This window comes from Octopus sinensis, unplaced genomic scaffold (assembly GCF_006345805.1).
Source record: "Octopus sinensis unplaced genomic scaffold, ASM634580v1 Contig20285, whole genome shotgun sequence".
NCBI lineage: Eukaryota > Metazoa > Mollusca > Cephalopoda > Octopoda > Octopodidae > Octopus > Octopus sinensis.
Genome location: NW_021837025.1, coordinates 78712 through 90897, shown reverse-complemented (window position 1 = coordinate 90897; position 12186 = coordinate 78712). Strand labels below are relative to the sequence as shown.

The 12186-nt window shown below is 37.5% G+C and overlaps 1 protein-coding gene and 1 pseudogene across 1 annotated transcript; one reads left to right on the top strand and one right to left on the bottom strand.

Moving 5' to 3' along the window:
* Positions 1-5724: 5724 nt before the first annotated feature.
* Positions 5725-6365, top strand: LOC115232302 (annotated as a pseudogene).
* A 4918-nt stretch (positions 6366-11283) lies between these two features.
* LOC118762068 (threonine--tRNA ligase 1, cytoplasmic-like) lies at positions 11284-12186 on the bottom strand. Its single transcript, XM_036500315.1, is given in 2 exon segments — positions 11284-11568; positions 11570-12186. Coding segments are annotated over 2 exon segments (600 nt in total). The 5' UTR covers positions 11885-12186.

Sequence of the window (12186 nt, the reverse complement as noted above, 5' to 3'; positions counted from 1 at the left end):
CCCCAATCACTCGGCGGCCGGGAGTGTCAGCCTACCAAATCGTGTCAGTGGTGGAGTCACGTGTCTACGAGATGAACAGATGGCTGAACATGGCCAAGTCGAGTACTCCGCGACTAGAAGTACAGTCCTGACTGATTCCTAGCTCAACCACCTGTACGACATCACCAGCGAAGCCCGATGTGATGAGGTACATCCCCCACTCACCCCAGCGCTGTGTCTACTCCTTCTGGGAAAAATTCGCGGATGAATTCTTCGAGGATGACGCGAATATTCGAATAACCGGCATCTTCGGGGGGGTCACGAAGAGTTTCTGTAGTGAGGTCAGTGACGTGTGTAGACGTGGGGAGGGCCATGATTGGCAGGTTCTACCGGTTCTGTTATGAGAATGGAGTCGTTCAAGTCCACAACATCCTTCGACAGCCAGTCCACTGCTGTCCTCGACAAAAGTCATTTTGCCTGCTTTACCCCAACGCCTCTGTCCGTACGGAGTACAGAATGTTCAACGTGACCTACGAGGTTGGTTGTGGACATGACGGAAGGTCCTCGTCAACGGGACTGTCGAGGTGGAGTTCGGACTGACCTGCCACCGAATCAGGTCTTGGTCGATCGAACATCACAACTTCCGGGAAATGGTCGACAAGGAATCCCTCCGCATGTACTCCAAGAGTGAACAACATCAACACGTGTTGTTCAATAATATAACGGATAATGGAATCACCCCGGCCATCCTCCACTTTCTCGAGGTGTCCTTTCTGTCCTCACTCATTAAGATGATCACCATTGGGGAGGCAGCCCGGGGACTGATGGGACACTCCCGCAACTTTGGAATGACCCCCTCCGACTCCCTCCGAGCCATAATAATGCAGATTCAGAGGGCGCAAATGGACAGGGATATGTCTCAGCAACTCAACAGTGTCGAGTCCACCAGTTCTATTGGCAGACCCACTTCCGCCCAGTCGGGTACATCTTTGTCCTCATTTTAGATTCCTTCGACACCTACAATAAGAAGACCAAGAGGGCTGTCCGCAAAATAAACAGTTCTCTTATGGTTTTATTCTTTTAGCGCCAAGCACTGCCTCGCGGACACAGAAGAGGAAGCCTCGGAAGCCGGGGGTCACTCCACCAGGCAATGAGTCTCTCAAATCCCTGCCCACACATTCCCCTTCTGCGCCGAATGTGTTGTTGGTGTCCGAGCCAAAGCTGTATGTCATGGACCGTATGGCCGGCGACACCAAAACGATTCACCGAGTTGGAATGTCCCGACCCGACGATCAACCCACACTTGGTTCAGTCAAAGAAGAGTCGCAGGATGACTCCCTTGTAAAGAAAGCCTCCTTCAATGACAATTTATTCCAAGATGATGACGGGTCGTTTGATTGTTTCGGAGATTTAGTGTAGACGAGTATTACATGACCGTGTTTGCGTGAAATTTTTATTGTTAATAAACTATGTCTTATATCACTGGAATATTATTTTAGTTGATTTTGTGTATTTTGTTTAGTCCAGTGGAATGTACACATTTATCCACGAGGTTTCTTTACTAATAATTGGACACTAATCCAGAAAGTGCCCGATTCGTCCTTTCTTTAGCAGAATAAGTTTCACTGATCAGAAAAAACAACTTATTCAGAAACATGTAACTTTTTAAGTCACAAACGCCATTTAGAAACTACAAAAATTCTCGCTTTGGAAGCCAAAACAGCTCGGAAAAGCATCACCCGCCAGAAATTTATTGCTAAAGTGACGTCCTTGTTGCAAAATTGAACCCTTGAGACTCACCCAATTACATTGAGCTGCAATATCTAAGTCCTCCAACAGGTTGATCACGTTGGGCCTCCGACAGGCCTCCCGCCCCCTCCGCGAGTGTCTCTGCACGAACGAATTCCTGACATGGTCGACCAGGGCAGGGGGGACCAAGGCCACCAATTCCTTTGACTTTCAGACAGTGGCTGTACCCTTCCATACTCGGAGAGGTCGAGGGGGACTCCTGAGGGGAGGGATCCCTTTTGGAGTCCATAAAGTATGCCTTTGCACGTTTGTAAATAAAGTGATCCCTTCCAACGACCTCCTGCAGGACGTAAAGAGTTCGATTGATATCACACACGTGGAGAACTGAGTAGGGATCTTTATAATTACGCAAATCTTGCTGAAAATTTAAAACGCCAGAATAGAGAGATCAAAAGGTTTTAGACGAGCTGTAAAAAGCGCATATTATCCAGAAATATTTCAAACTGATCCCCTAAAAAAAAGAGCTCGATTGATATCACACACGTGGAGAACTGAGTAGGGATATTTATAATTACGCAATCTCTGCTGAAAATTTTAAAACGCCAGAATAGAGTAGATAAAAAGGTTTTAGACGAGCTGTAAAAAGCGCATATTATCCAGAAATATTTCAAACTGATCCCCTGAAAAAAAGAGCTCGATTGATATCACACACGTGGAGAACTGAGTAGGATATTTATAATTACGCAAATCTTGCTGAAAATTTTAAAACGCCAGAATAGAGTAGATAAAAAGGTTTTAGACGAGCAGTAAAAAGCGCATATTATCCAGAAATATTTCAAACTGATCCCCTGAAAAAAAGAGCTCGATTGATATCACACACGTGGAGAACTGAGTAGGGATATTTATAATTACGCAAATCTTGCTGAAAATTTTAAAACGCCAGAATAGAGTAGATAAAAAGGTTTTAGACGAGCTTTAAAAAGCGCATATTATCCAGAAATATTTCAAACTGATCCCCTGAAAAAAAAGCTCGATTGATATCACACACGTGGAGAACTGAGTAGGGATATTTATAATTACGCAAATCTTGCTGAAAATTTTAAAACGCCAGAATAGAGTAGATAAAAGGTTTTAGACGAGCATAAAAAGCGCATATTATCCAGAAATATTTCAAACTGATCCCCTGAAAAAAAGAGCTCGATTGATATCACACACGTGGAGAACTGAGTAGGGATATTTATAATTACGCAATCTTGCTGAAAATTTTAAAACGCCAGAATAGAGTAGATAAAAAGGTTTTAGACGAGCTTTAAAAAGCGCATATTATCCAGAAATATTTCAAACTGATCCCCTGACAAAAAAGAGCTCGATTGATATCACACACGTGGAGAACTGAGGGATATTTATAATTACGCAAATCTTGCTGAAAATTTTAAAACGCCAGAATAGAGTAGATAAAAAGGTTTTAGACGAGCAGTAAAAAGCGCATATTATCCAGAAATATTTCAAACTGATCCCCTGAAAAAATGAGCTCGATTGATATCACACACGTGGAGAACTGAGTAGGGATATTTATAATTACGCAAATCTTGCTGAAAATTTTAAAACGCCAGAATAGAGTAGATAAAAGGTTTTAGATGAGCTGTAAAAAGCGCATATTATCCAGAAATATTTCAAACTGATCCCCTGAAAAAAAGAGCTCGATTGATATCACACACGTGGAGAACTGAGTAGGGATATTTATAATTACGCAAATCTTGCTGAAAATTTTAAAACGCCAGAATAGAGTAGATAAAAGGTTTTAGACGAGCTGTAAAAAGCGCATATTATCCAGAAATATTTCAAACTGATCCCCTGAAAAAAAGAGCTCGATTGATATCACACACGTGGAGACTGAGTAGGATATTTATAATTACGCAAATCTTGCTGAAAATTTTAAAACGCCAGAATAGAGTAGATAAAAGGTTTTAGACGAGCTGTAAAAAGCGCATATTATTCAGAAATATTTCAAACTGATCCCCTGAAAAAAAGAGCTCGATTGATATCACACACGTGGAACTGAGTAGGGATATTTATAATTACGCAAATCTTGCTGAAAATTTAAAACGCCAGAATAGAGTAGATAAAAAGGTTTTAGACGAGCTGTAAAAAGCGCATATTATCCAGAATATTTCAAACTGATCCTCTGAAAAAATGAGCTCGATTGATATCACACACGTGGAGAACTGAGTAGGGACCCTACCCCTAGTACGGGACTACTTCTGGACGACGAATCCTTACGGATTGGTGTTTGCTTACACTTGGCCCTGGACATCTGTCAGCCCCACCCATGCCGGTGCGGGTCTACGATCTCCCGAACGGTTTCCACGCCCTATCGTGCAAGAAGAGTGCTGGCAGAATTTCTCGCCACACTCACCTCAATGACATCGTCAAAAGTGCTCTAGAGTCGGCAGGTTTCCCCCCACTCTAGAGCCAGTCGGTCTCTGCCGGAGTGATGAAAGCGTCCTGACGGGATGACTACCTTCCCTTTCAGGGAAGGCAGTCCCTGATTTGGGATGCAACTTGTGTTGACTCGTTCTCCGCGTCGGTGTTACTCAAGTCCATCACTAACCGGGTTCTGCCAGTGCTCAGGCTGAGGAGGCTAAGAGGTCGAAGTATGGAAGAGGTCGAAGTATGGAAATATTTCGAAGTATGGAAATACCTATTCTCGATATATTCATTTATTTTACATGCATCTTCTTTTAAATCAAGTTTTCTCTGAAAATTATATGCCTTTTGGATAGAAAAGTTTCTTAACTCAATTTCACTAAGAACATCAACGAGTGGGGAATATTCATTCCATATCTCCTTTAAATCATTAAAAAGTCCTTCATTTTTATTGATTCCATTGCTCTTCAAATCAATATTTCAGCGAATTGCATATTTCTAACACTCTTGGAAAATTTTCCGCGTAGTACTTGATTGCTCAGAGACAGCTTTCCCATTTAGTAACAATAGGTTCTATTTCAGCAAATAGTTGCCTTCGACAATTATTCTTTGACAAATTCCTTTTATAAAGGTAATTAAATTATCCACTACAGGATAATTTAGTCTTATCCTTAAAGCACAATTGTAAATTAAATGTGCAATACATGTTGCGTGGAATAAATTAGATACAAATTTTTTAGTGTTTTTTTGGCTGAAATCATATACTTTTTCCTCTCGACATTTGCACATCGAATCCTATAATCCACAATCTGACATACAATTGATGCATGTGACGAAGAATATATTACACGAAAATAATCTTTTATTTTGTTTCCTGTTGCAGAATTGTCAAATCACCGCTGAGTAGGACCAAAAAATCACCAAAGCTGATTCATTTGTGGAAATATATTACTTGTGGCACTATTGTGGAAATATTTTCCTCATTTATATTATTACATTTTTAAACGTCATCTGTACGTTGGTCATTAATGTATTTTGAAAATTTTCAAACAATGCGGAGACTTGTTCTGATTACCAGAGGCTTGTTCTGATTATCATTTTCTATCCAATTTGTACATGAAAGAACTGTAACTGTTTCTTCATTTTTGACACCAGCACGAGTATCTGTTTACTCTAAAAGGGATTTACAGTCTGATTTTCCACAAATATTCAGTCTCATCACTGTTGATATTCATGTTGGAATCTTTCAAAACTACAAGTCCTGTACCTCAAGTCAGACCTGAACGCGTAGCTAAAACGTGGTCTAATACATTAACTTACAAAAATATATATAATATGAAATTCCCCATGAAGGAGTTTATCTCTTAAAGAATAAAAAAACTCGATAGAAATTCAAAGTGCCTCAAACAACTCAAACTGCTTTTCGATGAAAAGAAATTGTATAATTTATCGTAATGACTTTATGAATGAATTGGATTATTTTCATAAAACTTTTATTAATTTATTTTAATAAATATTTTTCTTTTTAATATAATAAAAAATTAATTCAAATTAAAGAATAGATTATTACTGATCAGCTTAAATGGTTTTTTGTACTCATTTTTAATACCATAAATTTACTCAAAATATAAGGTCTAGGCAACCTCAGCGAAGTTATACTATGATGCAGTTCGGCTAACATTGAAGGCTGTGTTATGTCTGCAGAACTTTGACTCACAAGTGGTGGAGAGACACAACAAGCCAGAAATAGAGGACAGGAACTCAAAAGAACTACTAATGACTCCTCTGATAATCTCACGGAATGATAAGGAGAGGATTCTGATTGAACCCTCCATTAACTCTGTCCGAATAAGCCTCAAAATCAGAAAAGTACAAACACGTTACATTTCCTAGTCCGACGAGATCGAATTCGTGTTGGCCTCCAAGTTTGCTCGTTTCTACACTCTGCGGGCAGTGGAGTTTCAAATTCTGCGGAAGAAGGCGATAGAGGTGTATTGGGGGGTCATTGGTAGGACTACGACCTGTCCTTCCTCGTCACCAGTCAGCACTGCCGAGACATGAATGTGAACGAGATTGTTAACTTTATTGTCTTCTTCATGACTGACCTCGACAAGGAGTTGAGTGAGCTCAAGTTGAGTGTCGCCACCCGCGCACGTGCTTCTGCCGAGGAGTTGGCCAAGAGGATATTCTGAGTTGACTAATTTAGACAGCAATGGATAATTATAATAAACGATTTTTCTTACTGGCAGGAAGTCGTGTAATCATTTCCTGGAACTGTTTATTTAAACTAATAAAATTAGGCGATTAATGCACTAGACGGGTTTCAGCCACGAGTTTAGGTCTGATCTAGGACTTGGATTTTTGAAAGGTTTTAAACAAAAAGGGGATTTTCGGGTTGTTTTAGAAAGTCCATCAGATTTGAATAAATATTGATACAGTGCGACCCCGAATTGGGGAAAATTTTCCCCAATTTTTAGATTTTTCCCCAAAAAGAGGGTTTCCCTTAAATTTAGGTCTCAATTTTTATTTTGTAATAAAAAATCAGTTAATTTTAATCGAGTTTTTGTTTTTTCGCATCAAAATCATGTTATTTTCCTTGATAGATCAAGTACATTTTCCGGAATCTCTTGCTCAATGACATTTAGCAGAATTATGGATGCACATTCCGCATTGTTTATAACTTGTTGATCTTTCAAATGTTCCAGTTTGCTGCGTCCTCTTTATCACTACTATTATCGCCTCAGAAACTCTTCAAAATCGCATCTTCCACAATATCCGAATCAATTAGACTTCCTCCGATGTTTTTTTCCCCGACAGTCATATTCCAAAGCTTTTTCAAAGCACTGTGCACGAACCGTTGTATCCAATTGTCCCTTTGGAGGTTGAGAAGCCTTGAGCTAGGATTCCTTCTCTTTTCTTTTTTAGACGGGGGTTTATTTGATTAAAAATCATCGACCTACTAATGAATGAATCTTTTATGATAATATAGCATTTTTTTCCCAGTAGGGGGTTTATTTCATTTAAAATCATCGTATTTTATAGGGATGGCAAAAATATTTTTCTAAAAGCAAGGTTTTCCCCAACAAAGGAGGCAGCGGTATTTGGAAAGATGCGTCAGATTGAATTGTCTCAGTGTAGGTATTAGTAAATAAGGAATAAATGAAGTAATAGTTCTAAAATTTTTTTAACTTTCATGCAACAAGCACAAACCAGTTTAAAACGGCTCAGGCAACCTTGATTCATTTTAATGTAGTATTTAGAGCAAGAATCACATAAAATACAAAATTTCCTTTTTTAAAAATATCATTTATCCAAATTACTATCCGACCACAGGACGACATTTTCAGTTGGCGGTTAAAGTTTTGATGTCTACAAAACTAAGTTCACTTTAAGGGTGGCCTATAATAACTCGAGTTTTTAACGAAAAGATTAATTCAACTAAGTCAAGTCATTGGTAAGTACAAATTCAAAGAAACTAACTTTCCATATCGAACAGGGACTAAAAATTTTTTCAGAGAATGCTTGAATAAACTTTATTTTAAAATTCAGCAATTAAGGGAAATTCCTAGAAAATTCCATATCAACTTTTGAGAAAGTGTTGTCGGTGGAGTAATAAAGGAATACCTCAACTCATTCCTTCTACAACAAGAATGATATTTTAGATATTGCCTATCCAGGAAAGAAAAGCTATAAGGCTTATTCAAATTTTCATAAAACTTGTTTGTGATCAGGACGAAATCAAAATTATAGAAAAGAAACTTAAAGTACATGAATCGAGAAAGAAAAAACGCTTAGCCAACTGGAAATGTCGTTTTGTGATCGGAAAGTAATTCAGACAAATGAAATTTTTAAATACGATTCATTTTATTGAAAACGTCCGATGTACAAACATACTGGCCCTAAAACTCCACCACCACGCCCTCATAGAAATTGTGTCGGGACTAAGGAGGAGCACCGGGCAAAGATGAAGACCCTCTTCAGAGAAGCCGGGATCACCTGATTAATTAGTTCTATGTTTTGGAAGGTGATCTTGGTTTTAATAATAATAATAATGTATCAACATACTAATAATGGACACATATCCCATCTATTCGAAACTTCTTTTTGGACGAGATTTCTGGTCACATAAATAATTAAAAGAACTCTTTAAACAAACATGCGTCTGTCTGGAATTAAAGCTGGGTCGCTCGCATAACAAGCTAACATATCAAGCAAAAATTAAGAATAAATCATTTATGTTCAGAGAGAAATAGATTTGTTAACAAACGTAGAGATTGTTCGGGGTGCTTCGGCTCGCACTTTTGTACCCAGAAAAATATTCAGTACAAAAGCACTGTGATCCAAGTTTTCTAGCGTACTTGCTACAAAATTTATCTGAAACATCTAAATTATTTTCTAAATCCAAATCCTCAGACGATAGCGGACAAAACTTATCTAACCTCTCGCTTTGTGGAAATATAAAAAATCGAAAAACTGTTATATTTATGAATGACGGTGTTTATATCAAAAATTTTTCTTAGTTTTTTAAATGGTATTTTGTTTATAAAAAATGAATAGTTATGTTATGAATGAATCGTCTAATAAATTGGATCCAGTTTTTACTTGATTCCTCACTCTATCAGCATTAAAGAATTTTTGCCAAAGTTTTATTACACCTCTCCACGATACTCTGAAAATTTTTTAAACTCTCATTATCCATGCAAATAACTACATCTTTTTTAGTTTGCTTTTAGGAAATTTTCACTTTGAATTCAGAAATTTGATTAAAAATCAATAATTAGAACACTTTACAGTGGTTTTTAATGGATTATCAAAAGAAAAGTTTTTAAAAATTAAGATTAAAAAAATTCCGCCTGAACAAGAACGATTGCCCCGACATTTATTGAAATACTTGTTACGTGATTTGCCGCCGTAGCTGAAAGTTTGTGTTCGGACGCATACTCTCTAATGTCTTTAATCATGATCGTCTGGACACTGGAACAAGTTGAATCTTCGACTTTTAGAGATTTTTGGTGATGTTTGTAAAATTTAGATACTAATCTATCCCATATGAGAACAAGCGGTATAACGTTCATATGTGTATCGTGGATTAACTTCATTTCACTTGCCAAGAGATCTTATTTATGCAGTTTCTCGACTTCCGCATGCTTCAAAGCTTGTTGAGAAGTAATTCCAATTTCGATGAGCGTAATGATGTTCCGAAGTTTGTCGTAGACAAAAATGTCCGATAGACTTTAATATCCGTCTCGTTAAAAGATTCAAAAATTATCAAGCTTCTTTTAAAACTGGGCATAAACCGAAGTTTTTAAAGCTTGAAGAGAAGTTGATTGAATAAATGATAGGGTATAAAGTTAGTTTCCGAAAAATCAATTTTTAGGTGGTTTTGTAAATGATGATTCAATATCTACATAGGAAGTATTATTTGCGGATAAATTACAATCAAGTAATTTTAAAAATTCTAATGAATTCTTGAATAAATTCAAAAAGAAACATGGATTGAGAATACGTAAATTACACGGATAAATGAAAACATATAAATCAGTCGATGTTGAATCTTTTTTCATACAGACCAGGCCAAATCTATATTTTTAATAATTCAGATAACGAAATTTTTGAAATTGATATCAATAATTTTAATAAATTAAACACGTTTGTTAGTTTTTTTGTGGTGTGTGTCGGCATATATTTTAATTATTATTTTAATTCGAATGATGATTTTTATCCTGGAATTATGATTTGTGATTATTGCAGGGGCCATCTGACGAAATAATATTTTCAATCTTTTACTGTGTCTCTAATTCTATTCCTTTATGTTTAGAAATAAGATTGATTAAAATTGTATACAAAAAATTTTTTGTCGAGCATAGAACCACTTTTAATTTACAAGAACCATCACTTATCTTCAAATCAGAGGTGAATACTGAGACCATAAATCGGTCACTCACCTTTAATTGCTTAACTTAGATGTTATGATATCATAAAATGTTTTTAGGTTTCATTTAAAATTCTGTTTTTGTTTACTTAATCTCACGTTTTCGAATCAATCACTACTTACCTAAATGGGTCAGTTAGTCAATTTATCTATAATATGGGTAAGACAGCCTGTGTCTATAAAACTGCTATCTATTACTTTGCTCTCAGAAATCTCGAGCGCTAATGTTGAGGTGGTCCTGAGTTAAAGGATGTGGCAAAATTTTTGCAGTTTGGATTCATTTAAAACCCTCAGTCATGATATATTTTAAATGTTAGTGCTGCTCTGTTAGAGAATTAAAATGGATTTATCAGTCCATGAAGTATTCAACAAAAAATTTTCAATAATGTATTACTCATATTTCTTCAAAGTGACTTATATTAGTCATACAATAAAGTCTCTCATATCCGCCACCCTCTGATAACCGCCACAAAAATAAAAACTGAACATGCTTTTTCTTATTAATTTACAATGAGAAAATATTACGAATATGTCTCAAATTTATTCTCAACATGGAATAAAGTATTTTACATTTTTAGTTTTTCTGAGAAACATATATTTATGCGCTTTTTTTATGAAATCGAAAGTTCAAAACCAAAAAAAACTGAACAAGTTTACATTACTTAAATATATCAAAAAAAAGTTTATTTTTTAAATTCGTTCAAATTCAATCATTTGTAATCTCGCTACATGGATAGTCATACAACAAAATATCAATTGATAAAACCAAAAGTGAAACCGTCAAAAACAAGTTCACAATAGTTGACTAAACTTATCAAGGAGATCCGCGATCGTAAGCAACTCCTGATTTTTGTTAGCTTCATCTACATCACGTGCTCGAAGACTAACCATTCTCTTCTCGACCTCCTTAGCCCCCACAACTACAATACATCAGTTGATAGTACCAAGAATAAAATTATATTTAGGATACGCATTTTTAATTTTCTTAGACAAAGTAGTAGTGCTGTCGTCATCCACGTCACAGCAATATCCATTCCTTTCCAATATGTCAGTCACTTCATAAGCATAGTCATTGGCCACGGAGGCGACACTCATGACAATGCACTGGAATGGGGATAACCAGAACGGCCTGAACATGGAATGAACACTCAAACCATTTCCCCAAACAGTTCTCACACAAAATAGCAATCATCCTCTCAAGTGAACCGAGAATTGCTCTGTGGATCATCACTGGTCTTTTCTCCGTTTGTTGGTCTCTGGAAATAACCACAACACACCAACGATGTGTAGAGAAGGTTGAACCGACTGGGCAAATTAAAGTCCAACTGAATTGTCCCACATTGATGAGATCGCCCCATCACGTCGAACATGCAAATATCAATCTTGGGACCGTAGAAGGCTCCGTCCTTCGGATTGACCTTGAAGTCAAACCCTGACCTATTAAGAGCCCTCGTGAGTTGCTATGACCTAACAAAATACGATTACTGCTTCGGCGTCCTCCCACACGTGCAGATCCCCCAAATAGTCATCAGGGCGAGTGGAGAGAAACAACTCGAATTTTTTGAATCCCAGTTTGCTGTAAACGAACATGGCGAACTCGAGACAAGCAGAGATCTCACTCTCCAGTTGGGAATACTCGCAGAAAATGTGGGCGTCGTCTTGTTGGAATCTCCTCACTCTCGTCAGCCCAGAAAGTGCCCCCGAAATCTCGTTTCTGTGCAAAACTCCAAACTCAGCCAATCTCAAAGGCAGTTCTCGGTAAGAACGAGTTCTGAAATTAAACATGAGACTACACATAAGACACACTCCAATACCAGTGGCCAGGACAGTTCATTGGCTTGAGACCGAACTGAGTGTCATCACAAGTGAATTTAAACATATTATCCTATCAATGTGACAATCCACACCACCGAATAGTGCTGCCAATGACCGGACGTCTCCCACAACTTACTGCTGTACACATTCGGGGACACTACTTCCCGGAATCCCCTCTTCGCGTACTCCCCCTGCATGAATTTGACTAACCGAGTATATATAATCCCCCCTTTCGGCAGGAAGAAGGCCGACCCAGGGGTCAGTTGGTGGAAAAAAAACAATTC